The sequence below is a fragment of the Impatiens glandulifera genome, chromosome 6, assembly GCF_907164915.1.
Source record: "Impatiens glandulifera chromosome 6, dImpGla2.1, whole genome shotgun sequence".
NCBI lineage: Eukaryota > Viridiplantae > Streptophyta > Magnoliopsida > Ericales > Balsaminaceae > Impatiens > Impatiens glandulifera.
The window spans coordinates 13,633,611-13,659,900 of NC_061867.1; the positions used below are offsets into that span (position 1 = coordinate 13,633,611).

Below are 26,290 nucleotides of genomic sequence, written 5' to 3' on the forward strand. Positions count from 1 at the left end.
TATAACATATGGAGTCTTGATTATAGGAGCAAGCAAATGTCATACAGGAGCAATCACTTGAGACAAAAAAACAGTTGGAAAGACAATGAGAAGAATTACAGAACTAGCTAACGACGTTTATGGCGAAATATCCTCCACCTCCACCTCCGTATTAGTTTGATATATTATATTATTAAGAACTAACTTTTTATCTTTTAGAACTTTGACGGGTATATGATGAATTTTTGGATGACTGTATTTTTAGATGAACCGGGATTTTGGTTTAATTGCATATGGAACTTTTTATTTTTTTATAATTTGTGTATGATTTTTGAAATCGTATTAGTTTAAATAGGTATAATTGGTTTTACAACCATTTTATTTAAAAAAACTACTTATCACCGAGAGCAATAGACGTCTGCTCTTAGTAATCATTTAAAAGTATCACCGAGCGCTAAAGAATGGCTCTCGGCAATAATTTCAGATTATCACCTAGAGCTTTGACTCTATTCTTGGTAAAAGAATTGAATTATCACCGAGAGTGATTAGTGCTCTCGATAATAATATTATCTCCGACGGTTCCAAATGCTCTCGGTTATACTAATTTTTTCTTTACCGATAGTCAAATTAACGACACCTTCCGAGAGCATTTGTCTTCCTCGATGAAAACCATAACCGACGGTAATTAAGTTTTCACCGAATGTTTTTGTCCTCGTTAAAAGCCATTTTTTACTAGTGATAGTATTGACCACCCATAACTCCTCTAAGGAAACAACCATCCAACCCGACAAAGGGTCTAAGTCCTACAAAGAAGTCATTTTTCTGTGCAACGAGCCTTATATACATATACCTAAACATCGACACTTGTGGTAATGGAACTCATCCTGGCTCTAAGACAACTAAATTTGGAGCCTTATATACATATACCTAAACATCGACACTTGTGGTAATGGAACCCATCCTGGCTCTAAGACAACTAAATTTGGCTCCTTAGTCCATCCCGAGATGTATCTTTGGTGCTTATTCAATTTAGGAAAAAAATTTAGGATGATGCTGCAATAATCACGTAGTTCGCTCTATAATACTTCTTAATAGAAATTGTTGCATTCACCCTTTTTCGAATGCTCCTCAGTATTGTCAACACATTCCAATTTGGATTGTCCCTAAAGTTTTTAATAAAATTCTCAATTATATACTTCACAATTATTAGATGACTTTTCTATTTTTTTGTTACAAATGTGGTGTGAATATATTGTCTTTCAATTGAAAAACACTTTCATCATTAATCATGAAAACATGAAGTCTAAACCCACATTTTTCAACGCGTTTCTTTAAAGAAAAACAGATTTGAACTTTATCCCAATAGACATCGGCACATAAACTTCTAAGATCTCCTCATTGTACCATGGGTATTTAGTGTGAAGTCAGTTCTATGTCAATTTTTCATAATTCACTAGACCACACATACTATATCATCACCCTAGTTCAATTGAGCTTCCAACCTTACTTTCAAAACATTATTATTAACAATATCATTTCATTCCTCAAATGCAAACACATCCAAACAATCTTGTACCATTTTTAGAAATAGTCATGTCCACAACTTGCCTATCATATTTTTACCTCTAGAGTGGCCACATCAATGTTTTGTTGATATCATACACAGTCGTGTCTCATCCATCTCCAATATGTCACGATAAAAATTAAGTATATTACAGAAACTAAATTTATCTATGTTATATCTAAAAGTTGTCTCAAAATAATCCCCTTGCATTCCGTTCTTGCCAAATATTATACACCACTGCTCCAAAGCCACACTTGAACACGCTTGTTGCAAATCTATTTCCCTTGGCTTTGAGTAGTGTTGCTTCTTTGATTTCATTCCATTCGCTCGGGAAATTGGTCAGCTCCAGGCTTTTATAAAATCTGTCCCAAAGCTCTGAAGCAATACAGCAGCTCCCGAATAGGTGATCTATGGTTTCTTCATTTCCTATGCATAGAAGACAGCTCGCGTCCGGGATGCTCATATACTTACTGATACGATCACGAGTGCTGAGTCTTTCCCAGAAGGCGAGCCATAGAATGAACTAGTGTTGAGGGATAATCTTCGTTGACCATACAAGAGGAGCTCATTCTACTTTATGTGCTTTTTCCCGGATTACCTCCCATATTTTCTTCAATACCAGCTTCCCATTGTCCTCAGCTTTCCATTCATGAATATCCGGTCTGTCGTGTAGTTGTACGTTACTTATATGATCAAGTATCCTCTTTCCTTCTGGAATTCTTCTCAAGAGCAAGTTCCAATTCCCGTTTTTGATGTCTCTAATTTTCGCTTTTGCGCAGTCCCTTCTGATACGAGTATTTTGAAACTCCTCCTTGTCGATGATAGGCTGGTTTTCAAACCAAGGGTCATGCCAAAATAGAGTGTCTTTCCCGTCCCCTAGTCGGATGTCATAAAGATCTGCAATATCGCTTCTTAGTTTAAGAATCTTTTTTAGAGACCAGCTAATACCTTCGTGAATTTTGTAGGTCCAAATGCTGGTTTCGTGTTTCATAAACCTCGTATGCACCCATTTGATCCATAGTGACTCCTGATTGCGCTCCAAAGCCCACAGATGCTTGAAGGTTAGAGCCTTGTTCCACTCGATACAGTTCTTCAAGTCGATGCCTCCCTCGTCCTTCGGTTTGTAGAGAGCGGTCCATTTGACTTTCTTTCCTCCTCTTCTACTACTACCCCAGATAAAGTTTCTCATCAGCGTGTCGAGTTCCTTCATTACCTTCTTCGGAATGACCATTTGCTGCGCCCAATAGCCAACTATGCCCATAACCACGGTTTTGATAAGTTCGATCCTCCCTGCATAAGAAAGTTTTTTTGCTGCCCAACCAGATATCGTGTTTTTTACCTTTATATATATATATAATATATATATATTATAATAATAAAATAATCATTTATTTAAAAATAATATAAAATAATTAAACAACATTTTAAAAAAAATTCAGTTAACTTTTAAACTCCTACCATTTAAAATTGTAAAAAAGATTAATCGGTCAAAGTTTGGGTAAACTTCTACGCTTACGGCTTGAGTTATCTTTTCTGTCTAGATGAGGTCCCTTTCCGGGGGATCTGGTGTAAAGTTGGACTTTCTTTCCTTGTTTCAGGGTTTTAAAGTGGATATGGCAAATCCTGCCAAAAACGGACTTACTTGTGGTCCATCCATCAGAGTAATGGATCTGACCGATAGAGGATGCTTAGTTAAATCGTAGTCAAGGTCTGTCTTAGCTAAAATATCTTTTAAGCCATGACCAATACCCCAGTTGGTCCTATACATGTGACCCGCGATCAGGAAAAGGATTGCAAGGTCGCTAAGCAGGCCGGCAGAGAGGGCACCAAATGCCTAAACAAGACAAGAACCAACTATATGCTTAACACAAACAAACGTTCCGGTCCTTCTAGCACACGGGGATCGGCCCTACGCACCGGGGACGAAGCGTATAGGTCACTGACGCTTCTCGGAGTGGTTCATCGTCAAAAGAACAACAATGGATTGTAGCATTTCCTTTGTCTAGGGGGGCGAAACTCTTTCAACAATCTATTCAAGGCTCCTCTTCTCTTCCAAAGCTAAGACGCTCCCTGATTCCGATAAGCTATTCGCTATTAATGATTGTGACAGCTTTTATAGGATACGTACTACCTTGGGGTCAGATGAGTTTTTGGGGTAGAAAAAAATAAACTAAACAGGTTGTCACTTAGAAACCACAATGCTCCTTTTTGGTTTCCATGATACGTCCACTATGCTATGAACTGCTGCTTTCTTGTTCATAATTATTTTAGTTTTTACTATTTTATACCATTTTACAATACAAAAACTAAATTTATATATATAAATTAAAAAAATGTGATTATTTATTCAAATAAATAACTAATTTAATTAATTTTGTAAATATTTTTTTATAATATTTTTTTATTTATTTATTATTTTTTAATTAATTTTATATTTAAATATATAAAAATTTTAAATAGTTAAGGTACGTATAAAATACTTAATTATATATAAATATATAATATTTTTTTAAAATTAAACTGTATGATTTTATAATGAATTCAAAATTGATTTTTAGTTGTACAACGAAATCTTAAATAAACTCTTGATTTTTGTTATTTTGTGAACATTTTTTTTTTGGGTTAAATTTGAAGTATTTTTTTTTATAAGTAAGGACACTTAATTTGAGACATTAAGAAAGACCAAAAGTTACATTATAATTTTTGAAAAAGTTAGTTATACGAGGAATATGGATAAAATAATTTAAATATATTATTATATATTGTAAAAATATAATATTTTAATTAATAATTAATTTAATGTAATGATACATAAAAATGACAAATATTTGAAATTATTCATATAATTCAATACAAAGAAGAAGTATTAACAAAAAAAAACACCTACTATTATTAAAATTTTAAAATAGAATTTTCAGAAATTTCAACATTAATAAATATTATATATATATATATATATATATATATATATATATATATTCTTTTTGAGATATATCACAAAAACTTTTAAGGAGTAAACATTAAAGAATATGATAAATAAATAAAATAGTATTCGACACTTTTATACTTGAATAATAACACGAATTTCACTCAGTTGATACTCTTAAAATTAAGTATATACTTTAACAATAATATGAGTTCAATTAAATGATTTTGGCTAAATTGAAACTCTTAAAAATTAAGTATACTATCAATTAACATTGTTGGGAAGAAAAGTATATTTCAATTAACCTTTTTTATTTTCTTTGTTGATTCATCTCAATCAAATTTATTATGAGTTTATTAATTTGGATAAACATGAACTTAATTATACAAATTATTTGTAACTAACTTATTCTTATGTTTTATTTTCCTTATATTGAATGAGTTAGAAAATACATTATCTAGTCATTGAAAAACAATGATTTTAGTTTTATTCTTAATTTTAAAATAAAGATTTCAATTTATAATACAAATTTCATCATTTCTATTTTTAAAAGTGAATTTAATCATACAAATGAATGTGTTACAAGGTGGGCGGCTGCTTTATTATGGATCACTTAGTTTTCAATTAGTGGATGTTTATTATATTTGACTCTGCTTTTAATAAATATAATTTGTTTTTAAAGAAAAAGTTTTTTATTAATCATTTTTAGGAAACTTTTTACTTATGAAATTTGCTTTATATCTTAGGTCTTTTTTTTATTATATTTTATGTATAGAAAATAATTGATATTTAATCAGCAAAAAAAAACTATATTTTAGTTCAAAAATAAAATATTAAAAAACTAATAATTTAATATTTGATGGGAATCTCATCCACTTCACAATTTGATTATTATATAAAATAAATATATGAATTAATAAAGAATTTCATTAAAAAGGATGAACGTTTGTTGAATGGATCAGTACAGGTGAAGAATGAAAAGTGAATGAATGTTTGTTGATTATTATATAAATAAATATATGAATTAATAAAGAATTTCATGATTTCTCTTTTATGTCCCTCTCCGACCATAGTTCAACATAGGACTGACCTCTATTCTGAGGATAAAATAGGAATTATATATTTAATTATTAAATTAATCTCAAAACGTTAGAATATTCAAATAATTTATTGAGTTTTTTCATTAACTCCAATCTGAACATCATTGAGTTTTTCTTTAACAACCTTTAAGTCTTATTTGTGAAAGTATTTTTTATTTATTTATTTATTTTACTTAAAATTCAATCATTATTTTATTCATTTAAATACTCTTTTTTATATATTAAATATCAAATTCATCATTTATTAACTCCAAGAAGAGAGAAAAAATTAAAATATAAGAATATTTTGATATTTTAATTGAAAAAACTTATTTTTTAAATATTTAAGAAACAATTTTAAAAACCTTAAAAAAAAAGTCACTTCCTCAAAGGAATAATTGAAAATATTCTGAAGTCTTGTGTGTCCAACTACCAACTCATTTCGTTCAATATGAAAATATGTTTGTTTACATTTTGGGTGGGTATGTTTCAAATTTCTTGACATTTATGTCACCTCATTTAAAAATATATATATATTAAGTATGAAAAATAATAATAAAAATATTATTTATAATAGTGACTTCAGATCATCTCTAACTCATATATTCATTCTCAAACTAAATATCACATTAAACATTAAACAGTAATTATCTTCAACATTTACTCTTATTTGTTAACTCAAAATAATATTATAGGAATATTCTTTTTTATATCAACTTTTTATTATTTTTTTTCAATAACTATTTATATTTTTTTTTTCAATTTACAAATTAAATTTAATATTTTTTCGAACTCACACCCATTAAAAAAATTATGATAAAATTAATTATAATTCAATAATTTATAATTTAATAATTAATATTGTTTATTATTATACATTTATGATAGATAAAAAATATTAATAAATATATATAGGTCAAAAATAAATTAAACATATAAATAAATTATATAAAAAATTAAATATAAAATTTTAATTAAATAATCAAATTAAATGTTTCAAATAATTTATATAAACAAGTTTAATATTCAAATTAAAGCATTTATATATTTCAATGACTTATTTAAAAGTTCAACCTTTCAAACTACTCCTCAAACTAAAATGTTTTTCTGTTCAAATTCATTTTTCTATTAAATTTATTTATTTATATTTAAATATATTTTTTAATATTATTTTATTAATATTTGAATTGTTAATTTTATAAATTTGATTTTTTATATTTTGATATATTTATTTTAATTATTATTTTTTTTTATAAATTTGATTATTTATATTTTGATATATATAATTTTTATAATTTTTGTAAATTTGATTATTTATATTTTGAAATATATATATTTAAATTATAATTTTTTATAAATTTAATTATTTATATTTTGATATATATTTTAAATTATTATTTTTATAAATTTAATTATTTAAATTTTAATATATATATATATATATATATATATATATATATTTACATTTCAATTATCATTTATATAATATAATAAATATTTATTTAACCATTCTTATAAATAATTTATAAATACTTACAATTTTAAATTATCTTAACCGTAACTTAATAATCATAAAAATTATTACAATCATCCTTATTCAAATTAGTGACAATTTTGTTTAAAACATGGTTAGGTATGTCTTGTATAACTGTTTTGGCCCATCTCCCACAAATTATGATTTTTCGTGAATTATTCATCTTGGTTCGAATAGGCTAAGATTGATCTCGTTGATTTTTCTTTTTTCTCAAATTTTTTTGAGCATATTGAAATTATTAACACTAAATTTTATGTTAGGTTTGTTCGTTGATTAATATTTATGTCTTATGTTTTATTATTGTTTCTTAAATATTTAATCTCGTTATGTTTCGACTTTGTTTGGAGACACTTTTAAACTATCGTGTTTTTGTAATATTTTTGTTATTATATTTAAACGATTCTCATTTATATCAGATGGAGGATCATGAGAATCATTCCACTCCTAACCCATCATCGACAAATAAAATGTTTACACTTATTTATTGTTTGTATTGATTTAGGAAAAAAATTTACTCAATTATATACTTCACAATTATTAGATGACTTTTCTATTTTTTTTTGTTACAAATATGGTGTGAATATATTGTCTTTCAATTGAAAAACACTTTCATCATTAATCATGAAAACATGAAGTCTAAACCCACATTTTTCAACGCGTTTCTTTAAAGAAAAACAGATTTGAACTTTATCCCAATAGACATCGGCACATAAACTTCTAAGATCTCCTCATTGTACCATGGGTATTTAGTGTGAAGTCAGTTCTATGTCAATTTTTCATAATTCACTAGACCACACATACTATATCATCACCCTAGTTCAATTGAGCTTCCAACCTTACTTTCAAAACATTATTATTAACAATATCATTTCATTCCTCAAATGCAAACACATCCAAACAATCTTGTACCATTTTTAGAAATAGTCATGTCCACAACTTGCCTATCATATTTTTACCTCTAGAGTGGCCACATCACAATCAACAATGTTTTGTTGATATCATACACCGTCGTGTCTCATCCATCTCCAATATGTCACGATAAAAATTAAGTATATTACAGAAACTAAATTTATCTATGTTATATCTAAAAGTTGTCTCAAAATAATCCCCTCTTATATATGGTATATCTTTCATTCACCAAACTTTCATCAAAATGGTAATGAATTGAATATGTTCATCCATTTTAATTTAAAAATAGTCAATATTATCCTATATCAATTTCTCACTCTAAGAAAAAATCTTCAAAATAAATTAAATATTAGATTGTTAGTAAGTTGATAAGTTTGAAATATTTCGTTATGCGTCAATTTTTTCTAGGCTGCTGCGGATCTGAAGAAACTCTACAAGAGGTTTGAAGTACTAGGGAATGATAGACTAGAAATGAAAATTAAAATATATTAAAACAGTATGAATCATAATATAATGATATATGTATATATTAAAAATGAATAAATTATATATAAATATAGTTAATATATATTAAAATAAAGATTTAATATTATAAGAAAGAAAAAGAATAATTTGATCTTTTTTATGATTGGTATAATTTTATAAATATTTTTGGGAAAAACGACTTAGCGTCATTTCATTAAAAATTCCCAAAAAGGGAAAAAAAACCACGAGTTTAAGAGATCATTCTAGACAGGCCTAGAATGATTTTGAAGTCGTAACATTCTGAATAAAAGCTAAAAAGCTAAAAACGTAAATGAATTATTTATTTACAATGCTTTCAATTCTAGTGAGTTTAAAAAACGATAAATTCCAGTTCCTGCAGATATTCCAGTTCTGCTCCGTGCTTGGAATTCTTCTCCACGTTCCCGCGAGGGCGCTGCAATCCGATACAATATCTTTCCATAACTCGTCAATGCTCCTGCGGGTTCTGTCATATACCCTTGCATTCAGTTCTTGCCAAATGTTATACACCACTGCTCCAAAGCCACACTTGAACACGCTTGTTGCAAATCTATTTCCCTTGGCTTTGAGTAGTGCTGCTTCTTTGATTTCATTCCATTCGCTCGGGAAACTGGTCAGCTCCAGGCTTTTATAGAATCTATCCCAAAGCTCTGAAGCAATACAGCAGCTCCTGAATAGGTGATCTATGGTTTCTTCATTTCCTATGCATAGAAGACAGCTCGCGTCCGGGATGCTCATATACTTACTGATACGATCACGAGTGCTGAGTCTTTCCCAGAAGGCGAGCCATATAATGAACTAGTGTCGAGGGATAATCTTCGTTGACCATACAAGAGGAGCCCATTCTACTTTATGTGCTTTTTCCCGGATTACCTCCCATATTTTCTTCAATACCAGCTTCCCATTGTCCTCAGCTTTCCATTCATGAATATCCGGTCTGTCGTGTAGTTGTATGTTACTTATATGATCAAGTATCCTCTTTCCTTCTGGAATTCTTCTCAAGAGCAAGTTCCAATTCCCGTTTTTGATGTCTCTGATTTTCGCTTTTGCGCAGTCCCTTCTGATACGAGTATTTTGAAACTCCTCCTTGTCGATGATAGGCTGGTTTTCAAACCAAGGGTCATGCCAGAATAGAGTGTCTTTCCCGTCCCCTAGTCGGATGTCATAAAGATCTGCAATATCGCTTCTTAGTTTAAAAATCTTTTTTAGAGACCAGCTAATACCTTCGTGAATTTTGCAGGTCCAGATGCTGGTTTCGTGTTTCATAAACCTCGTATGCACCCATTTGATCCATAGTGACTCCTGATTGCGCTCCAAAGCCCACAGATGCTTGAAGGTTAGAGCCTTGTTCCACTCGATACAGTTCTTCAAGTCGATGCCTCCCTCGTCCTTCGGTTTGTAGAGAGCGGTCCATTTGACTTTCTTTCCTCCTCTTCCACTACTACCCCAGATAAAGTTTCTCATCAACGTGTCGAGTTCCTTCATTACCTTCTTCGGAATGACCATTTGCTGCGCCCAATAGCCAACTATGCCCATAACCACGGTTTTGATCAGTTCGATCCTCCCTGCATAAGAAAGTTTTTTTGCTGCCCAGCCAGATATCGTGTTTTTTACCTTTATATATATATAATATATATATTATAATAATAAAATAATCATTTATTTAAAAATAATATAAAATAATTAAACAACATTTTAAAAAAAATTCGAGTTAACTTTTAAACTCCTACCATTTAAAATTGTAAAAAAGATTAATCGGTCTAAGTTTGGGTAAACTTCTACGATTTCACGAGTTCATAATTATTTTAGTTTTTACTATTTTATACCATTTTACAATACAAAAACTAAATTTATATATATAAATTAAAAAAATGTGATTATTTATTCAAATAAATAACTAATTTAATTAATTTTGTAAATATTTTTTTATAATATTTTTTATTTATTTATTATTTTTTAATTAATTTATATTTAAATATATAAAAATTTTAAATAGTTAAGGTACGTATAAAATACTTAATTATATATAAATATATAATATTTTTTTAAAATTAAACTGTATGATTTTATAATGAATTCAAAATTGATTTTTAGTTGTACAACGAAATCTTAAATAAACTCTTGATTTTTGTTATTTTGTGAACATTTTTTTTTTGGGTTAAATTTGAAGTATTTTTTTTTATAAGTAAGGACACTTAATTTGAGACATTAAGAAAGACCAAAAGTTACATTATAATTTTTGAAAAAGTTAGTTATACGAGGAATATGGATAAAATAATTTAAATATATTATTATATATTGTAAAAATATAATATTTTAATTAATAATTAATTTAATGTAATGATACATAAAAATGACAAATATTTGAAATTATTCATATAATTCAATACAAAGAAGAAGTATTAACAAAAAAAAACACCTACTATTATTAAAATTTTAAAATAGAATTTTCAGAAATTTCAACATTAATAAATATTATATATATATATATATATATATATATATATATATATATATATATATATATATATTCTTTTGAGATATATCACAAAAACTTTTAAGGAGTAAACATTAAAGAATATGATAAATAAATAAAATAGTATTCGACACTTTTATACTTGAATAATAACACGAATTTCACTCAGTTGATACTCTTAAAATTAAGTATATACTTTAACAATAATATGAGTTCAATTAAATGATTTTGGCTAAATTGAAACTCTTAAAAATTAAGTATACTATCAATTAACATTGTTGGGAAGAAAAGTATATTTCAATTAACCTTTTTTATTTTCTTTGTTGATTCATCTCAATCAAATTTATTATGAGTTTATTAATTTGGATAAACATGAACTTAATTATACAAATTATTTGTAACTAACTTATTCTTATGTTTTATTTTCCTTATATTGAATGAGTTAGAAAATACATTATCTAGTCATTGAAAAACAATGATTTTAGTTTTATTCTTAATTTTAAAATAAAGATTTCAATTTATAATACAAATTTCATCATTTCTATTTTTAAAAGTGAATTTAATCATACAAATGAATGTGTTACAAGGTGGGCGGCTGCTTTATTATGGATCACTTAGTTTTCAATTAGTGGATGTTTATTATATTTGACTCTGCTTTTAATAAATATAATTTGTTTTTAAAGAAAAAGTTTTTTATTAATCATTTTTAGGAAACTTTTTTACTTATGAAATTTGCTTTATATCTTAGGTCTTTTTTTTTATTATATTTTATGTATAGAAAATAATTGATATTTAATCAGCAAAAAAAAACTATATTTTAGTTCAAAAATAAAATATTAAAAAACTAATAATTTAATATTTGATGGGAATCTCATCCACTTCACAATTTGATTATTATATAAAATAAATATATGAATTAATAAAGAATTTCATTAAAAAGGATGAACGTTTGTTGAATGGATCAGTACAGGTGAAGAATGAAAAGTGAATGAATGTTTGTTGATTATTATATAAATAAATATATGAATTAATAAAGAATTTCATGATTTCTCTTTTATGTCCCTCTCCGACCATAGTTCAACATAGGACTGACCTCTATTCTGAGGATAAAATAGGAATTATATATTTAATTATTAAATTAATCTCAAAACGTTAGAATATTCAAATAATTTATTGAGTTTTTTCATTAACTCCAATCTGAACATCATTGAGTTTTTCTTTAACAACCTTTAAGTCTTATTTGTGAAAGTATTTTTTATTTATTTATTTATTTTACTTAAAATTCAATCATTATTTTATTCATTTAAATACTCTTTTTTATATATTAAATATCAAATTCATCATTTATTAACTCCAAGAAGAGAGAAAAAATTAAAATATAAGAATATTTTGATATTTTAATTGAAAAAACTTATTATTTAATTATTTAAGAAACAATTTTAAAAACCTTAAAAAAAAAGTCACTTCCTCAAAGGAATAATTGAAAATATTCTGAAGTCTTGTGTGTCCAACTACCAACTCATTTCGTTCAATATGAAAATATGTTTGTTTACATTTTGGGTGGGTATGTTTCAAATTTCTTGACATTTATGTCACCTCATTTAAAAATATATATATATTAAGTATGAAAAATAATAATAAAAATATTATTTATAATAGTGACTTCAGATCATCTCTAACTCATATATTCATTCTCAAACTAAATATCACATTAAACATTAAACAGTAATTATCTTCAACATTTACTCTTATTTGTTAACTCAAAATAATATTATAGGAATATTCTTTTTTATATCAACTTTTTATTATTTTTTTTCAATAACTATTTATATTTTTTTTTTCAATTTACAAATTAAATTTAATATTTTTTCGAACTCACACCCATTAAAAAAATTATGATAAAATTAATTATAATTCAATAATTTATAATTTAATAATTAATATTGTTTATTATTATACATTTATGATAGATAAAAAATATTAATAAATATATATAGGTCAAAAATAAATTAAACATATAAATAAATTATATAAAAAATTAAATATAAAATTTTAATTAAATAATCAAATTAAATGTTTCAAATAATTTATATAAACAAGTTTAATATTCAAATTAAAGCATTTATATATTTCAATGACTTATTTAAAAGTTCAACCTTTCAAACTACTCCTCAAACTAAAATGTTTTTCTGTTCAAATTCATTTTTCTATTAAATTTATTTATTTATATTTAAATATATTTTTTAATATTATTTTATTAATATTTGAATTGTTAATTTTATAAATTTGATTTTTTATATTTTGATATATTTATTTTAATTATTATTTTTTTTTATAAATTTGATTATTATATATTTTATATATATAATTTTTATAATTTTTGTAAATTTGATTATTTATATTTTGAAATATATATATTTAAATTATAATTTTTTATAAATTTAATTATTTATATTTTGATATATATTTTAAATTATTATTTTTATAAATTTAATTATTTAAATTTTAATATATATATATATATATATATATATATATATATATATATATATATATATATATATTTACATTTCAATTATCATTTATATAATATAATAAATATTTATTTAACCATTCTTATAAATAATTTATAAATACTTACAATTTTAAATTATCTTAACCGTAACTTAATAATCATAAAAATTATTACAATCATCCTTATTCAAATTAGTGACAATTTTGTTTAAAACATGGTTAGGTATGTCTTGTATAACTGTTTTGGCCCATCTCCCACAAATTATGATTTTTCGTGAATTATTCATCTTGGTTCGAATAGGCTAAGATTGATCTCGTTGATTTTTCTTTTTTCTCAAATTTTTTTGAGCATATTGAAATTATTAACACTAAATTTTATGTTAGGTTTGTTCGTTGATTAATATTTATGTCTTATGTTTTATTATTGTTTCTTAAATATTTAATCTCGTTATGTTTCGACTTTGTTTGGAGACACTTTTAAACTATCGTGTTTTTGTAATATTTTTGTTATTATATTTAAACGATTCTCATTTATATCAGATGGAGGATCATGAGAATCATTCCACTCCTAACCCATCATCGACAAATAAAATGTTTACACTTATTTATTGTTTGTATTGATTTAGGAAAAAAATTTACTCAATTATATACTTCACAATTATTAGATGACTTTTCTATTTTTTTTTTGTTACAAATATGGTGTGAATATATTGTCTTTCAATTGAAAAACACTTTCATCATTAATCATGAAAACATGAAGTCTAAACCCACATTTTTCAACGCGTTTCTTTAAAGAAAAACAGATTTGAACTTTATCCCAATAGACATCGGCACATAAACTTCTAAGATCTCCTCATTGTACCATGGGTATTTAGTGTGAAGTCAGTTCTATGTCAATTTTTCATAATTCACTAGACCACACATACTATATCATCACCCTAGTTCAATTGAGCTTCCAACCTTACTTTCAAAACATTATTATTAACAATATCATTTCATTCCTCAAATGCAAACACATCCAAACAATCTTGTACCATTTTAGAAATAGTCATGTCCACAACTTGCCTATCATATTTTTACCTCTAGAGTGGCCACATCACAATCAACAATGTTTTGTTGATATCATACACCGTCGTGTCTCATCCATCTCCAATATGTCACGATAAAAATTAAGTATATTACAGAAACTAAATTTATCTATGTTATATCTAAAAGTTGTCTCAAAATAATCCCCTCTTATATATGGTATATCTTTCATTCACCAAACTTTCATCAAAATGGTAATGAATTGAATATGTTCATCCATTTTAATTTAAAAATAGTCAATATTATCCTATATCAATTTCTCACTCTAAGAAAAAATCTTCAAAATAAATTAAATATTAGATTGTTAGTAAGTTGATAAGTTTGAAATATTTCGTTATGCGTCAATTTTTTCTAGGCTGCTGCGGATCTGAAGAAACTCTACAAGAGGTTTGAAGTACTAGGGAATGATAGACTAGAAATGAAAATTAAAATATATTAAAACAGTATGAATCATAATATAATGATATATGTATATATTAAAAATGAATAAATTATATATAAATATAGTTAATATATATTAAAATAAAGATTTAATATTATAAGAAAGAAAAAGAATAATTTGATCTTTTTTATGATTGGTATAATTTTATAAATATTTTTGGGAAAAACGACTTAGCGTCATTTCATTAAAAATTCCCAAAAAGGGAAAAAAAACCACGAGTTTAAGAGATCATTCTAGACAGGCCTAGAATGATTTTGAAGTCGTAACATTCTGAATAAAAGCTAAAAAGCTAAAAACGTAAATGAATTATTTATTTACAATGCTTTCAATTCTAGTGAGTTTAAAAAACGATAAATTCCAGTTCCTGCAGATATTCCAGTTCTGCTCCGTGCTTGGAATTCTTCTCCACGTTCCCGCGAGGGCGCTGCAATCCGATACAATATCTTTCCATAACTCGTCAATGCTCCTGCGGGTTCTGTCATATACCCTTGCATTCAGTTCTTGCCAAATGTTATACACCACTGCTCCAAAGCCACACTTGAACACGCTTGTTGCAAATCTATTTCCCTTGGCTTTGAGTAGTGCTGCTTCTTTGATTTCATTCCATTCGCTCGGGAAACTGGTCAGCTCCAGGCTTTTATAGAATCTATCCCAAAGCTCTGAAGCAATACAGCAGCTCCTGAATAGGTGATCTATGGTTTCTTCATTTCCTATGCATAGAAGACAGCTCGCGTCCGGGATGCTCATATACTTACTGATACGATCACGAGTGCTGAGTCTTTCCCAGAAGGCGAGCCATATAATGAACTAGTGTCGAGGGATAATCTTCGTTGACCATACAAGAGGAGCCCATTCTACTTTATGTGCTTTTTCCCAGATTACCTCCCATATTTTCTTCAATACCAGCTTCCCATTGTCCTCAGCTTTCCATTCATGAATATCCGGTCTGTCGTGTAGTTGTATGTTACTTATATGATCAAGTATCATCTTTCCTTCTGGAATTCTTCTCAAGAGCAAGTTCCAATTCCCGTTTTTGATGTCTCTGATTTTCGCTTTTGCGCAGTCCCTTCTGATACGAGTATTTTGAAACTCCTCCTTGTCGATGATAGGCTGGTTTTCAAACCAAGGGTCATGCCAGAATAGAGTGTCTTTCCCGTCCCCTAGTCGGATGTCATAAAGATCTGCAATATCGCTTCTTAGTTTAAAAATCTTTTTTAGAGACCAGCTAATACCTTCGTGAATTTTGCAGGTCCAGATGCTGGTTTCGTGTTTCATAAACCTCGTATGCACCCATTTGATCCATAGTGACTCCTGATTGCGCTCCAAAGCCCACAGATGCTTGAAGGTTAGAGCCTTGTTCCACTCGATACAGTTCTTCAAGTCGATGCCTCCCTCGTCCTTCGGTTTGTAGAGAGCGGTCCATTTGACTTTCTTTCCTCCTCTTCCACTACTACCCCAGATAAAGTTTCTCATCAACGTGTCGAGTTCCTTCATTACCTTCTTCGAAATGACCATTTGCTGCGCCCAATAGCCAACTATGCCCATAACCACGGTTTTGATCAGTTCGATCCTCCCTGCATAAGAAAGTTTTTTTGCTGCCCAGCCAGATATCGTGTTTTTTACCTTTATATATATATAATATATATATTATAATAATAAAATAATCATTTATTTAAAAATAATATAAAATAATTAAACAACATTTTAAAAAAAATTCGAGTTAACTTTTAAACTCCTACCATTTAAAATTGTAAAAAAGATTAATCGGTCTAAGTTTGGGTAAACTTCTACGATTTCACGAGTTCATAATTATTTTAGTTTTTACTATTTTATACCATTTTACAATACAAAAACTAAATTTATATATATAAATTAAAAAAATGTGATTATTTATTCAAATAAATAACTAATTTAATTAATTTTGTAAATATTTTTTTATAATATTTTTTATTTATTTATTATTTTTTAATTAATTTTATATTTAAATATATAAAAATTTTAAATAGTTAAGGTACGTATAAAATACTTAATTATATATAAATATATAATATATTTTTTTAAATTAAACTGTATGATTTTATAATGAATTCAAAATTGATTTTTAGTTGTACAACAAAATCTTAAATAAACTCTTGATTTTTGTTATATTGTGGACATTTTTGTGTTAAATTAGAAGTATTTTTTTTTATAAGCAAGGACACTTAACTTGAGACATAAAGAAAGACCAAAAGTTACATTGTAATTTTTGAAAAAGTTAGTTATACTAGGAATATGGATAAAATAATTTAAATATATTATTATATTGTAAAATTATAATGTTTTAATTAATAATTAATTTAATGTAAATGTTACATAAAAATGACAAATATTTGAAATTATACATATAATTCAATACAAAGAAGAAGTATTAACAAAAAAAAAACACCTACTATTATTAAAATTTTAAAATAGAAATTTCAGAAATCTCAACATTAATAAATATTATATATATATATATATATATATATTCTTTTGAGATATATCACAAAACTTTTAACGAGTAAACATTATAGAATATGATAAATAGAAAAATAGTATGCGACACTTTTATACTTGAATAATAACATGAATTTCACTCAGTTGATACTCTTTAAAATTTAGTATATATATATACTTTAACAATAATATGAGTTCAATTAAATGATTTTGGATAAATTGAAACTCTTACAACTTAAGTATACTATCAATTAACATTGTTGGGAAGAAAAGTATATTTCAATTAACCTTTTTTATTTTCTTTGTTGATTCATCTCAATCAAATTTATTATGAGTTGATTAATTTGGATAAACATGAACTTTTACAAATTATTTGTAACTAACTTATTCTTATGTTTTATTTTCGTTATATTGAATGAGTTAGATAGAAAATACATTATCTAGTCATTGAAAAACAATGATTTTAGTTTTATTCTTAATTTTAAAATAAAGATTTCAATTTATAATACAAATTTCATCATTTATATTTTTAAAAGTGAATTTAATCATACAAATGAATGTGTTACAAGGTGGGCGGCTGCTTTATTATGGATCACTTAGTTTTCAATTGGTGGATGTTTATTATATTTGACTCTGCTTTTAATAAATATAATTTGTTTTTAAAGAAAAAGTTTTTTATTAATCATTTTTAGGAAACTTTTTTACTTATGAAATTTGCTTTATATCTTAGGTCTTTTTTTTTATTATATTTTATGTATAGAAAATAATTGATATTTAATCAGCAAAAAAAAACTATATTTTAGTTCAAAAATAAAATATTAAAAAACTAATAATTTAATATTTGATGGGAATCTCATCCACTTCACAATTTGATTATTATATAAATAAATATATGAATTAATAAAGAATTTCATTAAAAAGGATGAACGTTTGTTGAATGGATCAGTACAGGTGAAGAATGAAAAGTGAATGAATGTTTGTTGATTAATATATAAATAAATATATGAATTAATAAAGAATTTCATGATTTCTCTTTTATGTCCCTCTCCGACCATAGTTCAACATAGGACTGACCTCTATTCTGAGGATAAAATAGGAATTATATATTTAATTATTAAATTAATCTCAAAACGTTAGAATATTCAAATAATTTATTGAGTTTTTTCATTAACTCCAATCTGAACATCATTGAGTTTTTCTTTAACAACCTTTAAGTCTTATTTGTGAAAGTATTTTTTATTTATTTATTTATTTTACTTAAAATTCAATCATTATTTTATTCATTTAAATACTCTTTTTTATATATTAAATATCAAATTCATCATTTATTAACTCCAAGAAGAGAGAAAAAATTAAAATATAAGAATATTTTGATATTTTAATTGAAAAAACTTATTTTTTAAATATTTAAGAAACAATTTTAAAAACCTTAAAAAAAAAGTCACTTCCTCAAAGGAATAATTGAAAATATTCTGAAGTCTTGTGTGTCCAACTACCAACTCATTTCGTTCAATATGAAAATATGTTTGTTTACATTTTGGGTGGGTATGTTTCAAATTTCTTGACATTTATGTCACCTCATTTAAAAAATATATATATATATATATATATATATATATATATATTAAGTATGAAAAATAATAATAAAAATATTATTCATAATAGTGACTTCAGATCATCTCTAACTCATATATTCATTCTCAAACTAAATATCACATTAAACAGTAATTATCTTCAACATTTACTCTCATGTGTTAACTCAAAATAATATTATAGGAATATTCTTTTTTATATCAATTTTTTATTATTTTTTTTCAATAACTATTTATATTTTTTTATCAATTTACAAATTAAATTTAATATTTTTTCGAACTCACACCCATTAAAAAAATTATTAAAAAAATTATGATAAAATTAATTATAATTCAATAATTTATAATTTTATAATTAATATTGTTTATTATTATACATTTATGATAGATAAAAAATATTAATAAATATATATAGGTCAAAAATAAATTAAACATATAAATAAATTATATAAAAAATTAAATATAAAATTTTAATTAAATGATCAAATTAAATGTTTCAAATAATTTATATAAACAAGTTTAATATTCAAATTAAAGCATTTATATATTTCAATGACTTATTTAAAAGTTCAACCTTTCAAACTACTCCTCAAACTAAAATGTTTTTCTGTTCAAATTCATTTTTCTATTAAATTTATTTATTTATATTTAAATATATTTTTTAATATTATTTTATTAATATTTGAATTGTTAATTTTATAAATTTGATTTTTTATATTTTGATATATTTATTTTAATTATTATTTTTTTTATAAATTTGATTATTTATATTTTGATATATATAATTTTTATAATTTTTGTAAATTTGATTATTTATATTTTGAAATATATATATTTAAATTATAATTTTTTATAAATTTAATTATTTATATTTTGATATATATTTTAAATTATTATTTTTATAAATTTAATTATTTAAATTTTAATATATATATATATATATATATTTACATTTCAATTATCATTTATATAATATAATAAATATTTATTTAACCATTCTTATAAATAATTTATAAATACTTACAATTTTAAATTATCTTAACCGTAACTTAATAATCATAAAAATTATTACAATCATCCTTATTCAAATTAGTGACAATTTTGTTTAAAACATGGTTAGGTATGTCTTGTATAACTGTTTTGGCCCATCTCCCACAAATTATGATTTTTCGTGAATTATTCATCTCGGTTCGAATAGGCTAAGATTGATCTCGTTGATTTTTCTTCTTTCTCAAATTTTTTTGAGCATATTGAAATTATTAACACTAAATTTTATGTTAGGTTTGTTCGTTGATTAATATTTATGCCTTATGTTTTATTATTGTTTCTCAAATATTTAATCTCGTTATGTTTCGACTTTGTTTGGAGACACTTTTAAACTATCGTGTTTTTGTAATATTTTTGTTATTATATTTAAACGATTCTCATTTATATCAGATGGAGGATCATGAGAATCATTCCACTCCTAAACCATCATCGACAAATAAAATGTTTACACTTATTTATTGTTTGTATTGATTTACATCTAATCCGCCCGCAAGAGACGGGGGAAGAACAAGAATATCGCTCTATCTAGGAGGCCACCGCAGACAAAGTTTGCTCTGACTTTCAGAGATGTAGATGGGAGGCCCAGCGGCGGCGATGGAAGACGCGTGTGGTCTAGACATTTGGGGTCGGTGGTGCGGGACCCCTCAGCCATCTCACACCGTCTGTTGAAGTGGAAGGCATTAAGTACTAACTAATTGGATTCACTTTGGCTTTCTATTACGGTGATAATTATAATTATACATTAATCATTCAATACTTTTTTTTATAACATTTGAATGTTTTATTTTCCAGGATCCGTTCGAGAGTACTAATGGTTCAATTGATCAACATCGAATGACCGAATTGGAACACGCCAGACATATATGGGATAGGTGACGCTCTGATTTGAATAGGGATTATATCTGGGTTCATCAAGGAGACGTGGAAGTGGTACTTGCCAATCCCCAATGAGACTACGATCCAGCTGATTGGAGTTCGTGTGTCGGAACCATTACTTCACGTATAAATTTAAGATATCATAATTCAAATAAAATATTATATCAATTATTCTAACATTATTTTTTATTTATAATACAGAGAAACAGTCGTACTAATGTTGCTAACAATAATAAACTGAAATTCTCACATCATATTGGAAGTAGACCGTTTTCACAAGTGGAAGACGAGTTGGTATGTACATTATTTCTAATAACTTAATATAAAGAATTTTATTAATTTTATAAATCATTTATTTCAACATACGCTTGAAATAGGACGGACCCCCTCTGTCGTTGAAGTTTTCAAGAGGACTCGTACCTCAAAACCTACGAAAGAAAACCCCAACCCGTTCCCGGACGAACGGGCGCAAGAAAAAATTATAAGTTAATTGAATTTAAATAAATTATATATAGCTATCTTATTTATTATATATATTTAAATTTATTTCAAATGTGCAGGTAGAAATGGAGGAAGTAAGAATCAACGAACCAGATATCTCTGACTTCGACATGATGGAGAGAGTGTTCGGATGCCAAATGAATGGGACGGTGATCGGTATGGGATCCGGTATCCAACCCACACACTTTTGATAGGATCGTTGGAGTGACAACAATTTTCAACGATCCACTGATCGGTTATTGGGGAAGAATGAAAAATTAAAGGAAGATGTGAAAAACATGGCGATGACAATGGAGGAAATTTAAAAGAGGAATATGGAAAGAGATGAAACGATTAGAGAAATGGAAAGGAGTGATAGAGAAAGAGCGGAAAGGGAGAGTCAAATGGAAGCGGAGAGGGTACGTCAAATGGAAGCGGAGAGGGTACGTCAAATGGAAGCGTTGAGGGTGCGTCAAATGAAAATGGAGAGTGAAATCGCAGCGGAAAGGATGTAAATGAAGCAAATAATGGAGAAATATGAATCTCAATTGAATTCTTAATGAGGCAGTATCAACCTCCTCCTCCTCCTCCTCCCCCAACTTGTTAGTACTTAGTACATTATAGTTTTTGAACAAACGTTTTGATTCGATTGATAACAGATTATTTGGATTATTGAATTTTGGTTTAAAATTTTGGAATTATAAATGATATTGTGTATGTATTGGTTTGGCTAAACAAGTTTTGGGTTATGAATTTATTGGTCTGAACATGTTTTGGTTTATGAATTTATTGGTCTGGACATCTTTTGGTTTATGAATGTATTGGTTTTGGCTTAACAGGTTTTGGTTTATGAATGTATTGGTTTTGGCTTAACAGGTTTTGGTTTATGAATGTATTGATTTGGCTGAACAAGTTTGGGTTGCGGAAAACGATCGACCTATTTGAGACTTTTATAAGAGAATTACCAAGAGTAATTAGAACAACTCTCAGTTTTCCTTTTCAAGAAAAACCGAGAGTTATTTAGAAAACTCTCGGTTTTCCCATATCAAGAAAAACCGAAAGTTATTTGAAAAACTCACAGTTTTCTTGAAAAAGAAAAAATCGAGAGTTTTCAAATAACTCTCGGTTTTTTTTGAAAGAGAAAAACTAAGAGTTTTCCTAATAACTTTCGGGTTTATTTGAAAGAGAAAACCCGATAGTTTTCCAATATCTCTCGGGTTTATTAAGGGAAAAACGAGAGTTTTCTAAACAACCCTCATTTTTTCCTTTCAAGAAAAACCGAGAGTTTTCCAAACTACCCTCGGTTTTCCCCTATCAAGAAAAACTGAGAGTTTTCTAAGAACCTCACGGTTTTTCTCTTTGGTATCTAAATCGAGAGATTTACGAAATCTCTCGGTAAACACTCAATTAGATTTATCGAGAGTGGCAATACCGACAAATGCCGAGAGTTACTCAAACTCTCGGTATTATGTCTATACCGAGAGAGATTGAATACTCAGTAATGACCCTTTTTCACTAGTGTCAATAGCACACTCAATAATTATAATAATGGCTTTATTAATTTTGTAGTGCAAAAATAACAATATTAGATTGGTAATTGACCGAACCAAGACTGAAAATAAAATAAATATAAAATTCTTAATAAACAATAAATAAACAAAAAGGTAAAATAAGAATTTTCAAATTCAATTTTAATAACAAATCTCAAAACATTAAAATACCCTTAAGTAATGATTAAATGTGGCGCGGTTCATGCACCAGGTTGGGGTTCTGGGGACGGCCCACTGCATAGTCGAAAGAATTTGCTAAAGAAATTAGGACAAGGATGAATCTTGTTACGATGAAACCACTTGTTTAGGAAAACAAGACTATGCCATAAAAGGAGCAAAAACATAACCCCTCCCCACACAATCACACCAACCACAATCGTGTTAGTAAGAGGTCCTCTGCTTTTCTTCGGGGTCACCACAGTTATAGCGAATGCATAAGTAACCGCCATAGCAGAAATGGTCACCCACATGATCAAAACTAAGAGCCACATCATGAACTTCTTCCTAAATGGCAAGCCAGTGATTAACAACAGAATCGTGCTTAGTGAACCAACAAATCCAATCGTATTGAACCGAAGGAAGAACGGGTAAGAGTCTTCATAGTTGTAGGACATTACGGCCTCCCCTGCCCTATGATCAGGTGAATTATCTTGCCAAACACCACCAGGAGGGCTCACACCGGCTTGAAAAGCCATTGTGGCTATTAGTGAAGCTACCACCATGAGTGAGTCTCGTTTCTGGGTCAGCCACATTGTCCCCTGTTTAGATGCTTCGATTTTACAGCTCCAGACTTGCGAAGGAGATTATCTATATCGTTCATGCCTATCACTCGCTTGTTTTTGTAAGCAATGTCTAAAGGAGTATATCCATTTGAATTTCTTTAAGAAAAATCAATAATCTTGTCCATAAGTAAGTAGTCCATAATCTGAAAAAAGTTTATCAAAAATCAAAATGTTATAGCCCAACTCTGTTTATAATTACATAGTAGTGATTACTTCCAGCTCAACTTAAGTCTCGAACGAAGTCTAGCACTAACTTTGGACACTTATGAAGTTAGCATTATTCACTTCAACTTAAGAAGAACATACTGGTTCATGTCCAAGCATGACAGCAAGATGAAGAATGGTGTTTCCTTCAGCATCCTTACGATTTGCAAACTCGTTATCCTTGATAACGTCGACAAGCAGCTGTTTAAGAGGATCAAGACGATTGTGCTTGATGCAGAGATGGAGAATGGTTTCGCCATGGTTGGTCTTAACTCGAGCCACATGGTGGCTATGAGGAAGCAACTCTTCTAGTACAGCCATGTGTCCCTTGGCCGCCGCCACATGAAGAGGCGACCATTGCCTAGAATCAATAACTTCTGCCAGCTCCGGATCATGATTTAGAATATTCTTCACATCTTCAACATAACCGTGACTTGCAACCAAGTGGAGAATACTTTGATCGAAACAACCCAATTTGCATTTATAAACAAGACTCACATCTTGTGTCCATCTTTGTTTCAATGTGTCAATCTTCCCTTTGGCCACAGCATCCCATAAATCATCTTGATTAACTCGGTTTGTGACATCCATTGAACACACTATGGAGAAAAACTTAATCCAAAGAGAGGGTTGGATGTGATTTGTCACTTTGTCTGGTCATTACACAGTAAATAAATACAAGAAAAACTCATTTGTGTTTAATGTCTTTCTTGTGTTGACTAAGTCTGCCGAGATACAGCGTCACGTGGGATGGTTTGTATTAATAAAAAAGATATATATTTTTTTTTATTGTTTGATGTCCAATTTGTCTATAGAATATATGGTGGAGAAAAAATAATTAGAAATCAAACTTATTACGGTAGTTTCAAAAAATAAATTAATTAAATCCTTAGATTAATTTTGTGGTGGATTAATAAAGGTCATCCTTTGTTTATGTTACTTTTTCTTATTCTTTTTTTATTTATTTAAAAACTGAAAATAAAATGAACGATTAAATATACTTATTAAGTAGAAGTAATTTTGGTCTTGAATTTTTATCGTAATATTTTTTCACGGTTTTTTATATTATTACTCGTGCAAATGCACGAGATAAATGCTAGTTTCATTAATATTTGTGTGGGTAGGGCTCTGAAGTCATTTCTAAGATAAATTTGACCATCCTAAATAAGGATCAAATAAAAGCTAACATAATTCTAAAATCAAAATTTATATTCTATTTTTATTTCTTCTCTTCGAGCAACCCTTTCTTCTTATTATCTTTTTCCTTACTTTCATTTTTATTGCATACCTACTATTCTAGGTTAGTCATATCTTATAATTTTTTTTATATTTTTTCTTCAACACTATCTCAAACGCATCAAAACAGGGAGAAAGATAAGTTAATCAGTTTTTGGTGAAGGCAGTCGAAGAAGAACAAAGAAGTAATCAAAAAACAAAACTTCAATGGATCTCAAATAATAGTCAGCCAAGACTTTACCGACATCATCTTCAAAGTTCTCAACCCGTTTTATTTGCCCTAGAACTACTCTACCAAATTAGTAAGAGAACTGAATAGAGAGATTAACAAACACATATCCAAATCTATAATTAATTTATAAAATTTGAAAAGGTCGTAGAGTATTCTTCCATTTTAATATTTGGTGGAAATCTCATACATCTCACAATTTGATTATTATATAAATAAATATATTTAATTTATTTTTGTATTTTAGTCTATGTATCCCACTTCCAACTCATTTGGTTCAATTATTTGAAAGATAATAATTAAAGTTAATATTCAAGTTTGTTTCTTGTTGGGCGCGGGTTCCATTTTAAATTTCAACTGATTGATTAACGTCACCACGTTTACGTCACCTCATTTAAAAACATTTAAATTTTAAATCCTGTTTAATCAAATTTTGTTTTCAAACATTTTTTTTTCTAATACAACACTTTTATCTTAATTCTCATTAGAATTATATATTTTATTCATTTAATAAAATAATCATATTCTTTAGATCTATCCTTACCCATCAATTAAATAATAGATAGTCAAAATAAGTATGACCATCCTTATTATAATTCATAAGTACATTAAAAGTTCTTCTATAACGAAATGTGTGACGAATGGTTAATATTCAGATGAAGGTTAAAGTCGGATTTTTCAAGATTGTCTTAATTCATACTCCCTTATTTTTTATATTAATTTTGTACTTTGTTTTATTTTTTTGGTGGGTTAAATATGATTTTTTATTTATTGTATTTTTTTTATCAAAATTAAAATTGTATTTG

At 27.2% G+C, this 26,290-nt stretch overlaps 2 protein-coding genes across 2 annotated transcripts; both read right to left on the reverse strand.

The window, feature by feature from the left end:
* Positions 1-23,218: 23,218 nt before the first annotated feature.
* Positions 23,219-23,870, reverse strand: LOC124942648. The gene has a single exon (XM_047483193.1). It carries the CDS (start codon positions 23,783-23,785, stop codon positions 23,234-23,236), a length of 552 nt encoding a protein of 183 aa, XP_047339149.1. The 5' UTR covers positions 23,786-23,870; the 3' UTR covers positions 23,219-23,233.
* Positions 23,871-23,913: 43 nt separating this feature from the next.
* LOC124943210 (ankyrin repeat-containing protein At5g02620-like) lies at positions 23,914-24,610 on the reverse strand. Its single transcript, XM_047483757.1, has 2 exons — positions 24,122-24,610; positions 23,914-23,958 (listed from the first exon to the last, which is right to left on the reverse strand). Exons 1-2 carry the CDS (start codon positions 24,608-24,610, stop codon positions 23,914-23,916), a joined length of 534 nt encoding a protein of 177 aa, XP_047339713.1.
* Positions 24,611-26,290: the final 1,680 nt, after the last annotated feature.

Bases quoted from the DNA above. Each gene is read 5' to 3' on its own strand.
- LOC124942648 (XM_047483193.1), bottom strand. From the start codon at position 23,785: ATGTGGCTGACCCAGAAACGAGACTCACTCATGGTGGTAGCTTCACTA.
- LOC124943210 (XM_047483757.1), bottom strand. From the start codon at position 24,610: ATGGATGTCACAAACCGAGTTAATCAAGATGATTTATGGGATGCTGTG. The intron at 23,959-24,121 runs GTATGTTCTTCT...AACTTTTTTCAG, and splicing joins TCATGCTTGGACATGAACCA to ATTATGGACTACTTACTTAT.